The sequence below is a fragment of the Balaenoptera musculus genome, chromosome 8, assembly GCF_009873245.2.
Source record: "Balaenoptera musculus isolate JJ_BM4_2016_0621 chromosome 8, mBalMus1.pri.v3, whole genome shotgun sequence".
Classification (NCBI taxonomy): domain Eukaryota; kingdom Metazoa; phylum Chordata; class Mammalia; order Artiodactyla; family Balaenopteridae; genus Balaenoptera; species Balaenoptera musculus.
Window position 1 is genome coordinate 108,502,936 of NC_045792.1, and position 20,255 is coordinate 108,523,190.

Below are 20,255 nucleotides of genomic sequence, written 5' to 3' on the forward strand. Positions count from 1 at the left end.
CCCCCTGCCAAAGCCTCTGCAGAAGTGGCGATGGGCGTGGCCGGCTGGCTACTCCCAGGGAGGGGTGAGTGGGCGCATAACGGGGGGCGGGCGGCGGGCCAGGAGGCGGGGCTGGGGAAGGGGGAGACGGAGCCGACATGGTGGGGCTTCAGGAGGGCCGGCCGGTGGGAAGGGCACCGGGGCAGACACCCTCTTGGGGGCCCCCCATTTCTGCCAGAGCGGCGCCTGGGGAGAGGGGCTTCCCTGGTGAAGGCGCCCCGGCCTCTGGCAGGAAGGGGGGCAGCACTTGCCTCTCGCGCCCTCAGGAGTGGGCTCTGTCCCTGCAGAGAGGGCCCCATGCAGGGTGCCGGGGGCGCCCGTCCTGGCAGCCACGGGGGTGCTGGCGACCGACAGGGGCCGGGCCTGTGCCGGGGTGAGATCGAATTCGGAGGGTCTGGGAAGAAGCGAGGCAAGGTGAGAGGCTGCCCGCACCCCACGTCCTCCCCTAAACGCTGAGCCCCGGCGCCCGCTCTCCCGCAGCGGGGGTGGCGGGTGCACAGGGGTTGTTCAGATCCCCAGGTGGAGACAGCTGTGGAGCTGGCAGCGCCCTCCGGCCCCTGCCTCCTACCCCCAGGCACGGCGTGTCCAGAGCCCTCCTCTCTCTGGCCTCAGCCTCTCCCGAGGCGATGGGGACACCCAGGTCACACAGCAGGTCAAGACGGGGCCTGTGGGAGCCCTGGCCTCTGGCTGCGACCCTGTCGCAGGTCAAGACGGGGCCTGTGGGACCCTGGGGACCCAGGTCAAGACGGGGCCTGTGGGACCCTGGGGACCCAGGGCCCCCTTACCCAGCACCCCCATACTCAGTACCCCCATGCCCAGCACCGCCATAGCCAGCACCCCCATGCCCAGCACTCTCATGCTCAGTGCCCCCTTACCCAGCACCCCCATACTCAGCACCCCCATACCCAGCACCCCCATACTCAGCACCCCCATACTCAGTACCCTCATTCCCAGCACCCCATACTCAGTACCCCCATGCCCAGCACCCCCATACTCAGTACCCCCTTGCCCAGCACCCCCATACTCAGTACCCCCATACTCAGTACCCTCATTCCCAGCACCCCCATACTCAGTACCCCCACGCCCAACACACTCATGCTCAGCACCCCCATGCCCAGCACCCTGTGCCTAGGGCCCTCCTCACCCAGGACCCCTGCTCCCTGCCCTGCAGTTCGTGAAGTTGCCCAGTGGCGTGGCCCCGTCTGTGCTCTTTGACCTTCTGCTGGCCGAATGGCACCTGCCGGTCCCCAACCTGGTGGTGTCGCTGGTGGGCGAGGAGCGGCCCTTCGCCCTGAAGCCGTGGCTGCGAGACGTCCTGCGCAAGGGGCTGGTGAAGGCGGCTCAGAGCACACGTGAGGCCCCGGGCCAGGGCCTCGGCCCCGCAGCCCGCTAACCCCACGGTCACCCTTCCCCGACGGTGCCACGGTGGCAGTGGGAGCAGCTCCAGGGACGCAGCAGAGGAGCCTTCCCCAGGAGGACCCGGCCACACCGTGGGGCCCGCAGGCCTCAGCGAGACACCCGGGGGCGGCGCCAGTTTCCACACCCCGCTGCCCGTGGGTGGGCGCCCTTGGCCCCTCTGCTTCCCCTGGGGGAGGACTCTGGCCAGTCGCAGGGGTCAGAATCAAACTTCTGGGCTTTATTTTCAGGCCGGCTGGGCCTTCAGAAAACCCAGTCAAGGACGTGGATTCTCTGATCTCCTTCACCCCAGAAATGATTGATTGTAGAAAAGACAAAAAGCCTGGTCTGTGCACCCACTGGGCTGAGGGCTTTGTAATCTGGAAAGATCTTCCTGGGTTCTGGCCCAGCACAGGCCACGGGACAGAGTCGTGGCCTGTTCTGTCCAGATGGCACCTGGCGGGGCCAGCTCCCAACAGATGCCCCAAAGGCGGGAGGGGGCCCTGGGGTGGGGGCCACTGGGGAGGCCCTGGGGCCGCTGGGCGCGGTGACTCCCGGGCCTGCAGGTGCCTGGATCCTGACCAGCGCGCTCCGTGTGGGCCTTGCCCGGTACGTCGGACAGGCTGTGCGTGACCGCTCACTGGCCAGCACGTCCACCAAGGCCCGCGTGGTGGCCATCGGCATCGCCTCGCTGGGCCGCGTGCTGCACCATCGGCTTCTGGACGACGCCCAGGTGAGCGTCTGGCTCGGGGCACGGTGGCCTTGGGACACGGTGGGCCTGGGAGGCCCCCGAATATCGGCCACCCCCCGGGGCAGGAGGGCATACCTTATGGAGGCCACCAAGGCAGCCTCACAGCTGACCACAGCCCTCCATCTGCGACTGAGTCCCCCCACAGTGGACAGGCCAGCAGTGGACGGACCAGCCCCTGACCTCGGGGGCTCACGGGCCTGGGGGGGGGGGGGAGCGAGGCTGCTCTGAAGGACTGAGGCAGTGAAATGACTCAGAGCCAGGGGAGGGGGAGGGCAGAAGGGGGGGGCAGGAAGGGGGAGGGGGGTGAAGGGGAGGGACCGGAGGGGGAGCTGGGAGCCGCATGCCCAGCATGTGGCCAGCAGGTGGCAGCATCGCCCAGGGAACGGCATGGGGAGGGGGCTGCCAGGCTCCCAGCCCGCACAGACCTGGCATGGGGACCTGGGCTCCAAGGATCCCGCACAGATCGGTGCCCAAATGCCTGGCTTGGCCACCGCCCCGCAAGTTTGGGTGACTCTGGACAAGTGGCCTCTGCTCCCACCCTGGGGGAGGGGTCTGAGGCAGGTCCAAAGGAGGCCCAGGCAGCCCTGTGAGAGAAGCTCCCCCCAGCGCTGGGCTCTGTCTAGAGGGTCCCCTCCCTGTGCCCGCCTCTGGGCCTCCCGAAACAGCAGCCAGCCCTCCCTTCATTTGGGGGGCGGGGGGCCTGGACAGAAGCCTCGCCCAGCCTCATGATGTGCATGCGGGACCCAGGAGGACAGCCCTGTCCACTACCCCATGGACGATGGTGGCCGCCAGGGCCCCCTGTGCGCCCTGAACAGCAACCACCCCCACTTCATCCTGGTGGACCCGGGCGCCCCGGGGAGGGCAGTGAGCCCACTGAGCTGCGGCTGAGGCTGGAGAAGCACATCTCGGAGCAGAGGACCGGCTACGGGGGTGAGGCCCGCCTGGCTGCCAGGGAACACGGGAGGGGGGTGACCACAGCGTGTGGACAGGGCTGGAAGGACCACCAGGGCGGGCAGGGAAGGGCCTTCCCGGCTGAAGGCACAAAGCCTGCCAGAGTGTTGAGACTCAGGCCACTGGGAAGACCTGGGAGGGGGAGCTGCCGGCCACGGTGACAGGGGACACAGCTGTGGGGAGTAGCCCTGCCAGGCAGCGACATTCCCACCAGTTGGCAGAGTGGCTGCAGGTCCATTTCCAGTGGGGCTCCCCTGGCTAGAGGCTCTGGTTGTGGGCTCCGAGCTTTGGAAAGAAAATGAGATTTGCAAGTTTCAAGAAGCCTATTTCCCTCCACTGGCCCGAGGTAAGGTGCCACCAGGGGGCAGTGTTGTCCGAGACCTGGGCACCGCTGTGGCCAGTGGTGGGTTCGAAAGCTGGATTTGCTAACACTAGTGCACGACTAATATTTATAAACAAGATATGTATAATTGCTTACAATATTTATAAGCAATGCGAAATATCTGTCAGCTGAGCACTCTTTAATGAAAACACAACCGAAGCTGTGTTTAAACCATCACCATGTGGTGCAGTGCTGAGCCCTGTGTTCCTGATGCCTGGCGGCCCACGCAACCCAAGGATCCTCCACATTCATTCAGGTGGCGCCTTAGGAGTTAGAGGGGACCCTGCTGGGCGTGGGGAGGGGGGACGATCCCGCCTGCCTGGAGTCCTCCCAGCAGTTTTCCAGGCTCCTCCCGCACAGCCTACCCAGCAGGTCCAGGCTTCTCTGGGGCTTCACATTCGAAAGTCTCATTTCTGGTTTGTTTGGGGAAAAAACTGACCAGCGCCCCTCCTTTACCTCTTCGATGTGCTCTGTGGGCCTCGGATGACCTGGCAGGTGGTCAATAGAGCTTTCTGCCCTGATGCGGAGAGATGCCAGGCCCTTGGAATGTGGCTGGTACAGCCGGGGACTGAATATTCAACTTGAGGTTTAAATAGTCACGAAGCGGCCACATCGGATAGTGAGGTGCGGAACTGGCATCCTTTCCCCGGGTGACGGGGCAGCCTGGAGCCTGCACTTCTCTAGAAAAAGCCTCTTGGCTGGAGTTTGCCCAGAAGACGTGGCAAGTTGATGGTCTGAGGCCGTGGTGGTCACCCCACGGGGAGGGTCCCAGGCCCTCCGCTCGCCCGGGCACCTCGGTGGACCCTGTGCTCCGTCTGCAGGCACCAGCAGCATCGAGACCCCCGTCCTCTGTCTGCTGGTCAACGGTGACCCCAGCACCCTGGAGGTAGCCAGGGGCGGCAGGTGGGGGTCTCCTGCAGGGTCCCCCGCCAGGGCAGGGACGGACCTGGAGCTGACTCGGCCTGCTGTCCCTCCCTGCCCGCCTCAGAGGATTTCCAGGGCCGTGGAGCACGCCGGCCCGTGGCTGATCCTGGCGGGCTCGGGGGGCATTACCGACGTGCTTGCTGCCCTGATGAACCAGCCCCACCTCCTGGTGCCCCAGGTGGCCGAGAAGCAGTTTAGAGAGAAGTTCCCCAGTGAGAACTTCTCCTGGGAGGACATCGTGCACTGGACAGAACTGGTATGAGCCGCCTGAGACCGCAGTCAGGAGGGCCAAGCGCTGGTCCCTACCCCAGACCCCGCCCCCTGCAATGCCCATGCCCGGCCCCTCTGGCTGCAAAGCCACCCCACCGCCCCGTGCTCACCCCTGCTTCAGGCCCTCACGCCTGGGGGCGGAGCCTCGGTCTGTGGGCGGGGCTGCCCTGGGCCCAGTGGGCAGAGGGCTGGCATACTCGCTGGGGGACGTGGGGTCATATACAACCTCGGGGCCTTTGTCCTGGTGTCCCAGCTGCGGAACATCACCTCCCACCCGCACCTGCTCACCGTGCATGACTTCGAGCAGGAGGGCCCCCGAGGAGCTGGACATGGTCATCCTCAAGGCGCGGGTGAAAGGTGAGGCCTGGCCGTGCCCGCTGGGAGGCCCACGGAGGGCACCAGGCAGAGGCAGATGGAGGACCAGCCTGGTGAGGGGCGGCTCCCGGCCCCTGCCCCATCCTGGGTCTCGGCCTCCAGGGGCAGGGCTGCCACCTGGGGGCTGTGAGTGGCTGGGAGGGACCCCTGGCACGGCTGCACTCTGCTGTGTATGTGAGTGTGTGGGCGTGGGTACCGGTCACAGCTCACTTTGGCGGTGGCAGCACGTGTAACAAAACTGGAGGAATACAGAGCCTACCAAGGCCTCCGTGCAAATCCGCAGAAAGTCCTGCCTTTGACAAGTTTTACGTTACTATATTTTATCACAATTTAAAAAACTAAAGTGTTCAATTAATTCAGGGAGTTTTAGTGTTTTCACAAGGTTGTGCACCATTACTACTAATTCCAGAACGTTTCCACCACCCAGAAGACCCCTGCTAGTCACCCCAGTTTCCCCCAGCCCCCTGCAACCACGAATCTGCCGTCTCTAAGGGTCTGCCTACTTGTGGCATTTCCTACGGATGGGATCACACACTGTGTGGCCACTGGCGGCTCTCCTTCGCAGAGCACGATGTTTCGGGGGTTGTCCACGTTGTAGCCTGTGTCGGGGCTTCACTCCTTTTTAGGGTGGAGTGATGTTCCACATTTTGTGTCTCTGTCCCTCTGTTGATGGACACTCGGGTTGTCTCCGCTTTCTGGCTGTCTCTTGATGTGCTTCTTCTTGGACATAAACACCTGTGGAGGGGCCGACCGCTGGTGGGGCACACAGGCCCAGGCAGGGAGGGGCTGTGCGGGGCAGGGGGCCGGGACACCCTTGAGGGAGGGGAGTCTCCACCAGACAGGCTGCCGGCTCCCCACTCTTCCGCTCACCCCTGGGGTCCCCTTGGGGTCCCGGCGCTCCCGGCATTGGCTCCTGGGGGTCTTGGGATGTCTTGTGAATCTAGAGGGTGTGGAGCGAACCAGGGCGCCATTCCCGTGGCTGTGCGTCTAGGAGACTCACCTTGAGGGACCCTGTGCCCAGCGGCTCTGCTGGCGTCTAGGTTCACCCTCACGCCCTCCGCCCGCTCCGCCCGCGGCCTGCAAGAGCCACAGCCAGGAGGCACAGGACTACCCGGATGAGCTGAAGCTGGCCGTGGCCTGGGACCGCGTGGACATCGCCAGGAGCGAGATCCTCAACGGGGATGTGGAGTGGAAGGTGCCGCCCGACGCTGGCCAGCTCCGGGCAGGGACGCGTGGAGGGCTGGGGCAGGTGGTGTCCGGGTCCATCCTGGCCCAGCTGTGGCTGCGCGGGCCGGGGGAGACCGGGGCACCTCCCGCTGCTGCCTCACTTGTCTGCCCCCCAAGGCAGGATGGGCTGAACTGCGGCGGGTGTGGGCCACCCGGCGCAGCGGGACAGGCGGGGGCCTTGCCGAGGGTCCCCACGCCCCGCCCCACCGGCTCCCTCTCACCCTCCGCCCAGTCCCGCCACCTGGAGGAGGTGATGATGGACGCACTGGTGAGCAACAAGCCCGAGTTCGTGCGCCTCTTCGTGGATGGTGGCGCCGACGTGGCGGACGTCGTGACGTACGGGCGGCTGCAGCAGCTCTACCGCTCGGCGCCCCCCAAGAGCCTGCCCTTCCACCTGCTGCGGCGCAAGCGCGAGGAAGGCCGGCTGACGCTGGCCGGGCTGGGCGCCAGCAGGCCCGGGAGCCGCCCGCCTTCTCCCTGCACGAGGTGTCGCGGGTGCTCAAGGACTTCCTGCACGACGCCTGCCGTGGGCTCTTCCAGGCGGTGAGCTGTGAGGGGGCGGCGGGGGGCCAGGCGGGGCCGCGGCTACAGGCTGACACCCCCGTCCCCCAGGAGCAGGGCCCGACCCGGCGGCCCACGGGGCAGAAGGGGCTGCTGGACCTGAACCAGAGGAGCGAGAGCTCCTGGAGGGACCTGTTCCTGTGGGCGGTGCTGCAGAACCGCCACGAGATGGCTACCTACTTCTGGGCCATGGTGAGGACTCCGGGGAGGGGGCCTGGGGGGGGCGGGGAGGCAGCCGCATCCTCAGACCTGGCCTCCCAGGGCCAGGAGGGCGTGGCAGCCGCTCTGGCCACCCGCAAGATCCTCAAAGAGATGTCCCACCTGGAGACGGAGGCCGAGGTGGGCCACACCCCGCGTGAGGCCAAGTACGAGCAGCTGGCCCTGGGTGAGCAGCCGAGGCAGTGGGAGCTGCAGGGACCCTGTGCTCCGCGGGGCCCCTGGGCTCCTCCCTAAAGCCTATGGGGGCAGACGGGTACACGGCTGACGAGGACGCAGCTCCAAAGCTCGGGCCAGCTGGGCCTTGCGGCCGGGCGGGCAGGGACACCCGGGGAGAGGGAGGCTCCCCCGGTCCCGACAGGCAGGCCGGGCCGGGATGAGCAGCCTCCACGTGGCTGGCCTCTCCCGGGCCTCACCAGCCCCCCGGGAGGCAGGCACAGGGCAGAGGGCCGGCCGGAGGAGGAGGGCAGGCGGGCCGGCCCTGGCATCGAGGCAGCAGCCGCGCCCTCGGGCAGACCTCTTCTCCGAGTGCTACCGTAACAGCGAGGAGCGCGCCTTCGCCCTGCTGGTGCGCCGGAACCGCTCAGGGAGCAGGACCACGTGTCTGCACCTGGCCACCGAGGCCGACACCAAGGCCTTCTTCGCCCACGACGGGGTGCAGGTGAGCCCCGGGGAGGGCTGTGGGGCGAGGGGCTGGGCAGACAGGGGGTGCCCCAGCCGACCCCCCTCACGCGCCTCCCACTGCTTGTGTCCCGGCCATGGGGGTGGGGGGCTCCGGCGGGGGTTTCCGTTCCTGGAAGCCACCTGCCCGGCTCCCTCAGCTGGCCACTCTCCCCACGTCCAGCCCTCTCTCCACCTCCGGTCTCGGCAGAAACCCCACTTTCTCAGCTCAGCCCTCCTGGACCCCCGAGCCTGGCCTCTCCCATCAAAGGGTCTTCCTTCCCCAGCAGGATGGAGGCTCCAGGGGACTCCAGGAGCCAGGGCTGGGAGGGGCGATGCTTCCGCTGAACCTGGAAGGGCAGGCCTGCTGCGGGCACAGCAGGGCAGAGGTGTGGAGGCAGGGGGGGGGGGCAACTGTGCCTTTATTTCAGGCCTTCCTGACCAAGATCTGGTGGGGGGACATGGCCTCGGGCACGCCCATCCTGCGGCTGCTGGGCACCTTCCTCTGCCCGGCCCTCATGTTCACCAACCTCATCACCTTCAGGTCTGTCAGGACAGAGTAGCTGGGGGGCCTTGCGCTTCACTGGGGCTGGTGGCGGCATGTCCCCGGCGCCGGCCCCCGCTGCACCCAGCATCCGTGTGGGCCCCCCATGCACGCCCCCTACCCGTGTCCCTTCGCAGTGTGTCCAGCACTTCCTCTGCTGGCTGGGTGCCTTGGACCAAGCGGGGGGCCTCTGGGTGCCCTTCCCACGTCCCTGAGGGCCCCCTGTGCTCCCAGTGAGGAGGCCCCTCTAAGGACGGGCCCAGAGGACCTGCAGGGGCTAGACAGCCTGGACGCGGAGAAGAGGCTGGACCCCGGTGGGCAGTGGCAAGCTTGGGGCTCTGGCCACCCGTCTCACCGCTGGCCGTGGCCTCCTTCGTGGTGCAGGGCGGCGGAGCTGGCCAAGGCACCGAGGACTCAGAGCAGCCGGGGCCCACGAGCCGCCTTCTTGCTCACGTGCTGGCGGAAGTTCTGGGGGGCGCCCGTGACCGTGTTCCTGGGGAACATGGTCATGTACTTCGCGTTCCTCTTCCTGTTCACCTACGTCCTGCTGGTGGACTTCAGGCCCCCTCCCCAGGGGCTGTCGGGGGCTGAGGTCACCCTCTACTTCTGGCTCTTCACGCTGGTGCTGGAGGAGATCTGGCAGGTCAGTGGTGGGCCCGGCCCACCGAGCCCCGTCCCAGCTCCAGATGGAGCCCCGATCCCTGACGGTCACAGCCTGGCCCAGGCGGGGCTGTCCCCAGCTAGGTGGGGTGCCGTCTGCCCCCTGCCAGGGCTTCTTCACAGATGAGGACATGCGCCTGGTGAAGAAGGTCACTCTCTCCGTGGAGGACAACTGGATCAAGTGTGACATGGTAGCCATCTTCCTGTTCATCTTCGGTGTCACCTGCAGGTCTGTGGGTCCCAGAGGCCTGGCAGGGGCAGCCCTGCTGGGCTGGTGGGCCGGGCTGCCTTCAGGATGGGTCTGCTCAGGCCCCGGAAACCCTGTGTTTGTATGTCCCATGCTGTGTGTCCTCGGGGAAGCCCCTGCCCTCTCTGGGCACCAGCAGCCGTCCAGCCTGCCTTACCCCCGCCCTGCCAGGATGCTGCCCTCGGTGTTTGAGGCCGGCCGCACGATCCTCGCCATCGACTTCATGGTGTTCACGCTCCGGCTGATCCACATCTTTGCCATCCACAAGCAGCTGGGCCCCAAGATCATCATCGTGGAGCGGATGGTGAGCCCCTGCCCCTGGGAGGGCGGTGAGGCCGAGGCCCACCGCCAGGCGGGGGCTGATGCTTCTCTCCCCACACGCCTACCCCCGTGGAGATGAAGGACGTCTTTTTCTTCCTCTTCTTCCTGAGCGTGTGTCTTGTGGCCTACGGTGTGACCAGCCAGGCGCTGCTGCACCCGCATGACAGGCAGCTGGAGTGGATCTTCCGCCATGTGCTCTACCGGCCATACCTACAGATCTTCGGGCAGATCCCACTGGATGAGATCGATGGTCAGCACGCAGCCTGGGGGTGGGCGTGGGGGGTCCTCTGTGCCCGCTCCACATAGGACCCCCACCCCGAGGTGCAGCTGAACCGACTCCAGTTATGAACGTTCCTTTTGTAAGACCCTGGACATGTGGCCCTTGAGAGGGGTGTTTCAGGGTCACAGGAGATCCCGGCCTGGAGTGGCTGAGAGCAGGGGGTCCCCAAGGCTGGCCCCCCAGGCCCTGCCCACCCACACAGGGCCACGTCCGGCAGGGGACAGCTCCGGGCTGATGTGTGTCAGCTGCGGAGGCCCCAAACTTGGGCCTCAGGCTGGAGATGGAGACGGGGCTGCAGGGAGAGAGAGCAGCCTGGGCGGGGCGGCGGGAGCCTTGCCGGGAGGGGGGATGGGTAGGCACTACAGGTCGCCTGGGGTCTGGGCCCTCCAGCTGCCCCGCCCCCCCCCGGCATGTCCCCAGTGGGCATCAGGTCTCTTGTCAGCCCCCATCCACCCGGCCCCGCACCCAGCCCCGGACCCACCTGCTGGAAAGGCCCTTAGCTAGGAAGCCGCTCCTGATGGCATCCGTGCTTCTGGGGACCCACCCAGCATGTGTGCCTGATCTCCGGCTGGGTGTGTGTGATCTGTCTGAGGGGTGTCTCCAGGGCGGGCCCTGTACGGGGTGTTGGGGGCGCTGGGGCTGGTGGAGGCTCTGAGAACTTCCCACAAGTCAGCACAGTGTGGGGGGCAGAGTGGCTCAGCCATGGGGGTTCAGGGAGCCCTGGACTGGCGGCGGGGATGCCTGTACAGGCCCTGGGATGGCTGGGACTCAGTGAGGGGGAGGGGGGGAGGAGGGGGAGGAGGGGGGGAGGAGGGGAGGGGGAGGAGGGGGGAGGAGGGGAGGGGGGAGGAGGGGGGGAGGAGGGGGAGGGGGGGGAGGGGGAGGAGGGGAGGGGGGAGGAGGGTGGAGAAGGGGAAGGGGAGGGGGAGGGGGGACCAGCCCCTCAAGCAAGGTGGGCCAGCAGCAGGGGCCAGTGTGAGGGCCCAGGGCACCCGACCCTGCCTGGCAATCCTGGCGCAAGGAGGGGTGGTGGAGGGGATCATTCGCTCAGGCTAGTGTCAGACTGAGGCCGCCCGGGGCCCACCAGGCGATCACGGGCACACTGTCCCTGAGGCCTGACCGCGGCCACTGCAGCTAATGAGGCAAGGTCAGCGCCCCACGACCTGGTAAATATTTGTCAATGGGATGAGGATGTGACCGAAGCAAACAGGCCTCCAGGATGGGGCGGGGGTGGGGCTGCGCCGTCATGGGAGTTGCCTCCTAATGAGGGTGTTCTGCAGGCTCATTTCCTCGGCTGTTTTCTTAGTCCCCCAGCCCCCGGCACTGGGTCCAGTGTTTGCTCATCCGTGGGCACCAGTTTCCAGTCCATTAGTTTAACGAGGCCCTGCCCGCCCTCCAGCCCTCCCCGCCCGCACCATATGGCCCCTGCTGGGGGATGCTACCATGACCCCCAGCACTGCCTCAGTCCCATGGGGCCCCTCGGAAGGAGGGGAGTGAGGTGGGCGCCCCCAGGACCAGGCGGGGGGGGGGGTCACTCCTGCCCCCATGGCCACACGCTGGTACGAGGGAACTCTGTCATGGTTCGGGGGCCCCAGGAGCCTGGGGCCACCTGGGCAGGATGGAGGAAGTGCAGACTCCCGGGGGTCCAGCCTGAAGTGCTGCTGTGGCTGCCAGGCCGAGTTCCACAGTGGAAAGCCCGTGACCAGGGCCGGGCCTGGGCCGGCACCGAGGGTCCCAGGCAGGTGCCTGTCTCCCTCCCTGTCTCTCTCCCACCCCCACCCCCGGCCCCGGCCCCTCCCTGTGAGCCCACGGTGGTGCAGCCAAGAGTAATTCACTTACGGCCGAGAGGGAAGGTAGCCTGCGGTCCCACGGGCTCCCAGGTGGCCGCCCTGCCCTCCCTGCCCCACACGCGCCCACGGGAGCTGGGGGCCGAGTGTCCAGGGCAAAGCTCCGTCTCTGGGCTCTAGGAGGTCAGAGACGAGGACAACTCATTTCCCAGCCTAGCCTGGTGGCGCCTTTGAGAGTTATGGGGGAGACGCAGGGGTCTTGTGACCACGGAGCCGCTTCCATCAGACAGGTTTACAGCTTCACAGACACGCTTTCCAGGCCTGGCCCTGGCCCACCTCTCGGGGTGCCGGAGGGAGAGGGGAGGGTCACCCATCAGCCCCGGGCAGATCTGCGGGCGGGGAGGGAGGGGGCAGCTGGGGAGGGAACTCACGTGGGGACCTGCCAATCCCCATCACAGTAACTCACTCAGGAGGGACTCGCCCCCGTGAGGGAGACACGTGCACACGGAAACAGGCCCTGCCAGCCTGACACGCAAGCACGGAGGCGGGGACACAGGCACACACAGAGAGACAGAGGCCCCCAGTGCCCCCGGACTCAGTCACAGCATGAAGACTGGGAGGAGGGGCAGTCACAGAAACACAGGCCTACATGCAGGCGTGTGTCCGGGTCCACGCACATGCACACACATGCACACACACGCACGGCCTGTGGAGGTCACCACCTGGGGCCACAAGCCCTCTTGATGGGGAGGCGCCCCAGCACCTGGGGCCTCCGCAGCTGCGCACTACCCCCGCTTCCTCTGCACCTTCCTCCCATCTCCTGGGATGGGGTGGGGGGTCCAGGCTGGCCCTGCAGGGGTAGAGGCAGGCAGGGGAGGGGCTGGAGCTGGGCTCCTCGGGCCCTTCAAGGATGTTGGCCCCTCCAGGGCGTCCCTGTCCACGGCGTGGAGCTCAGCCTGCTCCCAGGGCACTCACTGCCCCACCCAGAGGGCACTCTTCAGGCTGGCTCGTCCCCATGCCCACAGTGATCAGTGTCAAGGGTGTTCTGCCTCCATAGGCTTTGGAAATGGTGCAGACCTGCCCCCCAGCTTAGAGTCCTGTGATAGGCAGTAGAGCCATAAAGGCCCCGAGAAGTCCTGCAGGACGGACTCCACCTCCCCTCGCCGAGGCCAGCTCTCCCCAGACTGGCTCTAGCAGAGCCTTTGGCGGCTGTGGTGGTGGTGCTTGGGGGTGACCCACGAAGCAACCAGCAGAAACCGGGATCCTCCACACGGCCTTGGAGCTGCCTCCAAAGCCTGCGGTCCGGCTGTGAGCTCGGCCCAGCAGCAGTGGGGAAGTGGGGTAGCACCACCAGGCCAGCCACCCAGGGCTGGAGTGTCCCACGACAGGAACTCAGCGCTGAAGCCCAGATGATCCCCAGGAAACCACAAGAGTTGGCCACCTAACCAGGGCCCTCTGTCCCAGGGTGGCCTCGACTGCGGGACAGAGCTCTCGATACCCAAGGGCATTTGCGGCTCAGCCCCGCACCGCCCGCACCGAGCCCACTCCCCTTTCAGAAGCCCGCGTGAACTGCTCCGTGCACCCCCTGCTGCTGGAGGACTCGCCCTCCTGCCCCAACCTCTACGCCAACCGGCTGGTCATCGTCCTGCTGGTCACCAACGTGCTGCTCGTGAACTTGCTCATTGCCATGTTCAGGTGCCCGCCCTGCCGCCTTGCTCCGTCCACGTCGGGGGCCCTTAGTTCCAGTGTCTCTGGCCCAGACCTGCCTGGCCCTCCGGACCTCAAGCTGCAGTCACCTCTCTGCCCCCAGGAGGGGCCTGGAAATGGGGTGTCACCCAAAACTGTGGCTCCCCTTCGGGTTGGGCCTGGAGGTCAGGGCACCTAGGAGGTGGTGCAGGGCACGGCAGGTGTGTGCGTGTGGGTGGAGTGATGATGCTTTCCCAGGCCCCCGCCCCCCAGGGAGTAGGGCCCGGGTCTGCGAAGGCTGCAGCAGAGGGGGCAGTGGAAGACCCCAGAGGAGTGGAGAGAAGTCACAGGAGGAGGGGACGGCGGGGGGGTGGGGGGGGAGCCCTTGGGACTCCGGGAACAGCGCAGGGAGCCGGGCCGTGTGCCCACCACCGCCCACAAGCGTCTGCAGCTACACGTTGCAGGTGGTGCGGGGCAACGCGGACACCTTCTGGAAGTTCCAGCGCTACCACCTCATCGTGGAGTACCACGAGCGCCCCGCCCTGGCCCCGCCCTTCATCCTCCTCAGCCACCTGAACCTGGTGCTCAAGAGGTTCTTCCGGAAGGAGGCCCAGCAAAAGCGGCGCACCTGGGTGAGGCTTGGGCTGGACTCAGCTGCCCGGACCAAGGGGGGTGGGGTGGGGGCCCTGGGCCTGGGGAGGGGCAGCACGCCCTGGCTGCGTCTGCAGTGACCCTGCAGGCTGGCGCACCACAGGAAGGGCTCCTCCTGCCTGGCTCTGCCCCTGAGGCTGCCTGGCCTTCCCAGAGAGGGACCTGCCGGAGCCCCTGGACCAGAAGGTGGTCACCTGGGAGGCGGTGCAGAAGGAGAACTTCCTGAGCGAGCTGGAGAAGCGGAGGAAGGACAGCGGGGAGGAGCTGCTGCGGGAGACGGCCCACAGGTGTGGGGCCCCGCCCCCCGGGTGGGCGCGGCAGGCGGCCGGGGGTGCTGAGCCCACGGGGCGGCTTACAGGGACACGGGCCCCGCCTGGAGCGCTGGTCGCCTCGCCTGCAGGGTGCCGGTAAGTAGAGGCGCCGGCGGAGCTGGCGCGGGGCCGGACCTCACGCCACGGGACTGGGGGCTGTGAGACCTCTGCCAGCATCACTGCTGGGCATCAGGCTGCCTTACAGCTGGCGTGGGCTCTCACGTCACGGGGTCTGAGCAGGGAAACGGGCTGAGGGGCAGGGACGCGGCCCGGTCCAGCACACAGCCTCCCTCCCGACCCCGGACAGAGCTCTGCTGGGGCCTTGCCCCCCGCCACCTCCTTCGAGAGGCAGCCACTAGAGTTGGGTCACAGAGCAGTGCGGGCGCCGGTGGGCAGGGGGAGGCGGACACAGGGCTTGGCCCGGGAGCTCCCAGCGCGCCTCCCTTCTCGAGGGCAACTACTGCATGACGCTCCTCTCCTTCACGGCCGACACGCTGGCCCGCAGGAACACCTACTACGCTAGGTGTGGCTGTCCCCACACGTCCTGGGCGGGCTTGGGGCGGGGTGGGCGCAAGCAATCCACCGCCAGCCCGCTGGCTTGGGCCTCCGCTTCCCACCTGCCCTGGGAGGGGCCCGGCCTACGTCTCTGACGGCCTTTGGCTGACCACGGTCTTCAGGGTGGGTAGGGGCCCTCTGACGAAGCCCACCGACCCAGCCAGGGTGTGAGGGCGTGGCCACCCAGACTCCCGAGCCTCTGCCTGGCCCCACTGGGCTGCTGCCCTCCCCGCCCCCGGCCAGGGCCACCTCTCCCTTCTCCGGCTGCCCCACTGGGCACCCAGCAGCTGAGGAGGGGCCTACCTTCCCCCACCAGACTCCCGGAACTTCAGTGGTGGGAACCCACAGGCCTCTGCTGCCCGTGGAGGGGGCCTGGGCAGCAGGAAACACCCAAAGGCCGGCCGGCTGCCTCGAACACCTGAGCCACTTGGACCATCTGCACGCGGGGCCCACCTCTCCCAGAGCCCCAGGCCCCACAGACACGCCGGCCTGCCCCCACCTCCAGTGGAGCCCCCCCAGCAGGATGTGGCTCGGGGCTTTGCCAAAAGGAACCACTCGCCGCCCTGCCCGGCACCTTCCCTGGACGTCCTGGGCCCGGAGTGCAGCGGTGTGTCGTGGGCCCTCCCTGACAGGCAGAGCCCTCAGGACCCCGACCAGAACCAACCAGCCAGGACCAGGAGAGCAGACACTTGCTGAGCGCCCTGTGCGGGGCACCTCCCGTTAGGTGGGCAGCTAGCTGCCTTGGAGTCCATGCCCAACCTGTGTCGCCCACCAAGAGACTGGTCTTTTTCTGAAACTTTTGCACTTGAAATTTCTGTCCTTTAAGACCCAAGACTGAGTGTTCACTGTGTGTGTCGGCTGCCACCGCACGCCCCCAACAGCTCGCACGGTGAGTGCCGGGCTGTCCAGCCTGGGCAGCAGCTGCGGGTCACCTCCCCAAGAGGACCCGCCCCCAAAGCTGCTGTATCTTAAAGCACACCCACACCTTGGGCTGCAGCCCCACATGAGTGGACCCCGGGGATGTCTGGGAGGTGTCAGGTGGTCAGTAAAGCACGTGCAGGGGGAGAGGGATTTCCTGCCCTGCGGGGAGGGGGTCTGGGCTCCTGAGCTTGCCCCAGCTGAGTGGCCAGCCAGGCCGGTCTCTCCTTCCCTTAGGGACCTGGAGCCCTGGGGTCGGGGCAGCAGGGGCAGGGCCAGGCCCGGGGCTCAGCAGCACGAGGGGCTGGCCAACCCCAAGTGCTGTCACAGGAGAGCCACGCCCACTCCCGGCTGCCTCCCCAGCACCCTCTGGGGACCGGCCTCATCGCCCTGCACAGCAGCTCAGCAGCCCTGGCGACACTGTTCCAGGACACCGGCCATCTTCACACAGCCTGAGTAGGACAGTGTCAAGGGCGAGCTTGGTCTGGGCTGGAGAGGGCACCGCTCAGCTGGCGCTTCCCCCTCCCAGCCCTGGGGTCTACAGGCGTATGCTGGGGGCAGGGGCTGCACACCAGCGGCTGTGAGCCCGCCCCTGGATGGGTCTGGGGTCTCCACCTCTTGCTATGGACTGAGGAGGGGGTCACCTCAGCTAGGCTGGGAAGACGTGCCACTGAGGAACACAGGCTTGATTTAAAAACCTTCAGAACCCCCTGACGCTAAGCTGGGAGGCTCCAATGTGGGAACAGGGTGATGGGGTGTCTGGAGAGAAGAGAGGGCCCTGGCCACAGTCCTGGGCGGAGGGGGGGTGACAAAGAGACACGGAGCCTGAGGAACACCCAGAGCTTTTACTGTCCCCCTGGGCACGAGGTGGGTCAGGGCTTCCGCCATCCCCTGGCCCACACCCTCAGCAAGGTCTCTGCTCTGGCCGCTGGTGCCACCGACAGGCCCCCCTTTGGCTCCCTTCCCTGGGGGTGGGGCCCCGAGCCTGCGCCACCCCTGAAGCCACCCCGGGGGGACAGTGGTGGCCGTCCCTCCAGCTCAGCCAGGGCAGGCAGGCGGCCAGGCAGTCTCCCCACTCAGACCTCCGCGCCTGGGGCCTCGGGGCTGCTGCCCTTGCTCCGGAATTGGCCCCTGCTCCGCTTCTTGCTGCTGTGGAAGCCCACCGTCTCCACCGGCAGGGCGCTGGCCCCAGACCCCGCGTGGGCCTCCCCCTCGGGTGCACCCACCTCCTGCAGGCCCCCCCGGGGTCTGCTCCACTCCTCGGCCTCCGGGCTCCCGGGCCTGGCCAGGTGGGCCAGCTCCACGGGGCCCTCGCCCCCCGCCGCTCCCGGGATCCCACGGGTGCCCCCACCCGGCTCCCCTGCCTTCCTCGGGACCCTCCTCTTGTCAAGCCGGGCCTCGCCGGTTCGGACCGGTTTGGTGAAGATGAGCCGGCCCTCCCCACAGCTGGAGGGGTCCTGGTTGAAGGAGGGCACGTAGTCGCTGGGGGCGGCCAGGCTCTGGGGGCCCAGGAAGGCCAGGGCGGCGGCCCGGTTGCTCTGTTTGCTGACCTCAGCCACGTCCTCCAGGCTGTACTTGGTCCAGCGCTCGGGGTGGGCCACGTAGTCAGGGACGGGGGGCACCCTCAGGGGAGCGGGATTCCGAGTGGCCCTGCTCAGGCCCCCCGCTGGAGGCTGGCTGGAGAGTGTCGGCAGCTGCCGGAAGCCCCCACTGTCGCCGGGGCCGGCTGGGGCCGCGGAGGGCGGAGCCCGCCTGGCTGCCCGCTCCAGGCCGTCGAAGATGTCGTGGCTGCGCTGGGAGAAGGTGGGGCTCGTGCCTCTCAGGTGGAAGGGCTGCACCGCCGCTGTGGGGAAGCGCCTGGGGGGCGAGGGGGGCTCATCGGGGCCCGAATCCCCCAGGGCCTCCCCGGGCGGCGCCCCTGGAGACAGAGCTTCCACCTCAGCATCATCGGGTAGGCTGAGGTCGGAGTCCGAGTCGCTGAGGCAGACGGGGTCGGGAGGCAGAGCGTCGCCCCCGGAGCCAAGGAAGTGCTGGCCGTCCCCCGCCTCAGCCATGTGTCCCCCAGCCACGCCACACCTGCACCAAAGCAGCCCAGGGAGTCGGTCACTGGGGACACCACCAGCTCAGAACAAGTCCCTCCTGCAGACCCACCACCCCGGGGAAGGATGAGCAGGAAGAGCTGCGTCCAAGGAGGAACGGCCAGGCCCCCCACCCCGAAAGCCCTCCTCTTACCTCCCTGGCTGCTGGGCGCCTGTGCTGGACGGCTGGTGGGCCGAGCGCTGGAGAAGGTTCTTGGTCGCAAAGGCCCCCCCCAGGCACGGCTCTGCTCAGCGGCTCAGTGGCTGGCTGAGGGCAGGGAGGGAGAGGCAGCCTCAGACCAGACGGCAGACGTGCTGGAGTGGAGCCACCACCCCGGGAGTGGGCCTGGGTTTACGGAGCCCCTGACACAGCCAGGCCCAGGAGCCGGTCCTTCTGACGTGTCACCTCATTCAATCCTCTCCAGCCAGTCTGACTAAAGCCACTAGGAGGCCTGCTGCAGGGGGGTCTAAGCAGCCAGCCAGGGCTTGAACCCGGGGCCGAGAGCGACCTCTGCTCTGCACTCCCTCTCTCGGCCAAGCACGGTGCGTGGTGCGTGGCAGACAGCGAGTACCCCACAAAGGCCGGGCGCCTGCCTGCTCCGTGGGGAGGAGGTGTGCTCCTGGCCGCTGTGAGACGCCCTGGAGCTCCAGGAGTCTGCGGACACATCCTTGGCATCTGCGGGCCAAGCGCTCAGGAAGCCGGAGCGGCCCTGCTCCGCAGAGGCCAGCCCCACAGCTCCTGGGGCATTTGTCCTGTGCTCCTCCGCACACCCGTCACTCTCCCAGCTGAGCAGAGAAGTGCTGCCAACACCTGGTTAGTGTTCCAGTGTCACCAGGCACCCTGAAGCTTGTTTGCAGGCTCAGAGGACAGCCCAGTCTCACCCTCCGCACAGCCCTCCGTCCACCAACTCCCTCCTCCCACCAAGCCACCCTCGCCCACGGTGACCCGTTGCTCGTGCACCCACCGAGGACCAGGCCAGGCAGACCAGGAGTGGCTCTGAGTGCCCGGCACCAGATCAAACACAGGCAAGATCTCCATTCCTCTGGGCCTCGCGTGACTCCCAAATTGAAGGCACAACTCCAGGAAAGGGACACGAAGTAAACGCCAATGGTGTCTGTTTTAGAGCTGGCAGGACCGGAGCGGGGAGAGAATTTGCCCGTCATACAGTATGTTGCAGGCAAAGCTGGAGTTCCAACCTGACTCCGGCTTCCTAAATTTGCAACCCCGTCCCCTGAAATCGCGGGAACGCCCGTGGTGAGTGGGACACGCCGCGGAGAGACGGGGATCGCGCCCCAAGATAGGGAATGCGAGGTCTGCGTCTCTGAGTTCTCTGAGAACTTCCCGAGCTCAGCGCAGGGCAGGACTGAGTACAGGCTGAGGGCCTGGGGGGCTCGGGGTTTTCTCAGGGCCGGGGTCCGGGCAGGCCAGGTACCAGGGAACACTGGCTTCTTTGCCGGTTGTCTCGCTCCCCTGGGAGGCGGACCCTTGACTTTCTCCACTCCACGCGCCCAGGGCCTCAGCCCGTGCCCAGCAGGCTCTCCGTGTCGGGGGCTTAAGTTCTGGGGCCAACTCGCGTGGATGGGCCAAGGGTCCGGGCCTCACGAGGGTCTCCCTGCTCGGCGCAGCAGACTGCGGACGGCGGCCTACCGAAGCCCGACCGCCCAGCAGCACCGTCCTCCCCACCACAAACCTACCGGCTCACCGCGGCCTGGCTGCCTCCATCTTGCGCCGCGCTCGGCCCTCTGGGAAACTGAGTCCTCTGCCGGCCGACGGCCGCGGCTTCCGCGCCTGAAGAACTACATCTCCCACAAGTCACTGGGCCGCTACTCCCGAGGCCTATCGGGAGTGTGGTCTCTGCGCATTCGCTGTCTTCGCTCCCGGAAACGGCGCTCTCTCGCGAAGAGACCGGAATTGACTAAGGCCAGGAGGGAGGCTGGGAGGCGGAACTACGACTCCCAAAATGCTCGAGGGCTAACGGTCAGCGCCGCGTTCCCGGGGCCGCAGCGCCACTTGCCGGAAGCCGCGAGGACCGGAAGTGCGTCAACGCGTGCGGCGTCGTTCCCGGGCACTTCCGGTCCTGGCCTGGAGCGGCCGGCCACGCCCTCGTGGGTTCCGGGAGCCGGGCAGCTGGGCGTGTCCCACGTTGCCCGCTCGTCCCAACCTCCCGACTGCCCGGGCCCGCCGTGCAGCAGCCCTCCTGGGAGAGGCGCCCTTACCTATTCCTACCGATGGCCGATGGTCTGGCTGGTTATTTCTGCCCCGAAGCGCAGGGCAGATCCCGGTCTCCCCTGGACGGGCTGCACGTACCTCGGCCCGGGGCCCAGGCGGCCGGCGCCCTTTCCCTGCTGGCGCCTCGCCTGCTGGACGGCCAGAGCGCTCTCCCTCGCCCAGGGCTGCACCCCGAGAATCCAGCGTTCAGGCCATGCTGCGGCCTAGCCCAGGGACCCAGAGGGGAAACAGGACCC

General features: G+C 67.3%; 2 protein-coding genes across 4 annotated transcripts; one reads left to right on the forward strand and one right to left on the reverse strand.

Annotated features, from left to right (window-relative positions):
• Positions 1-336: 336 nt before the first annotated feature.
• Positions 337-14,846, forward strand: TRPM5 (transient receptor potential cation channel subfamily M member 5). The gene is given in 23 exon segments (XM_036861047.1): positions 337-453; positions 1,211-1,391; positions 2,001-2,167; positions 2,933-3,032; positions 3,035-3,115; positions 4,340-4,404; positions 4,507-4,698; positions 4,966-5,025; positions 5,027-5,067; positions 6,162-6,282; positions 6,547-6,757; positions 6,760-7,067; positions 7,137-7,260; positions 7,607-7,752; positions 8,183-8,295; positions 8,530-8,938; positions 9,066-9,184; positions 9,374-9,506; positions 9,599-9,773; positions 13,147-13,285; positions 13,728-13,913; positions 14,086-14,214; positions 14,691-14,846. Coding segments are annotated over 23 exon segments (3,333 nt in total). The 3' UTR covers positions 14,707-14,846.
• A 1,695-nt stretch (positions 14,847-16,541) lies between these two features.
• Positions 16,542-19,603, reverse strand: TSSC4 (tumor suppressing subtransferable candidate 4). Of its 3 annotated transcripts, none has more exons than XM_036860384.1 (4): positions 19,485-19,603; positions 18,755-18,915; positions 17,944-18,057; positions 16,542-17,787 (listed from the first exon to the last, which is right to left on the reverse strand). In XM_036860384.1, the coding sequence occupies exon 4, from the start codon at positions 17,763-17,765 to the stop codon at positions 16,788-16,790; it is 978 nt and encodes a 325-aa protein (XP_036716279.1). In that variant the 5' UTR covers positions 17,766-17,787; positions 17,944-18,057; positions 18,755-18,915; positions 19,485-19,603; the 3' UTR covers positions 16,542-16,787. The 3 variants fall into 3 exon arrangements, with proteins under 3 accessions (XP_036716279.1, XP_036716280.1, XP_036716281.1); XM_036860385.1 differs by lacking the exon at positions 19,485-19,603 and adding an exon at positions 19,223-19,474; XM_036860386.1 differs by lacking the exon at positions 18,755-18,915 and having other exon boundaries at positions 19,485-19,601.
• Positions 19,604-20,255: the final 652 nt, after the last annotated feature.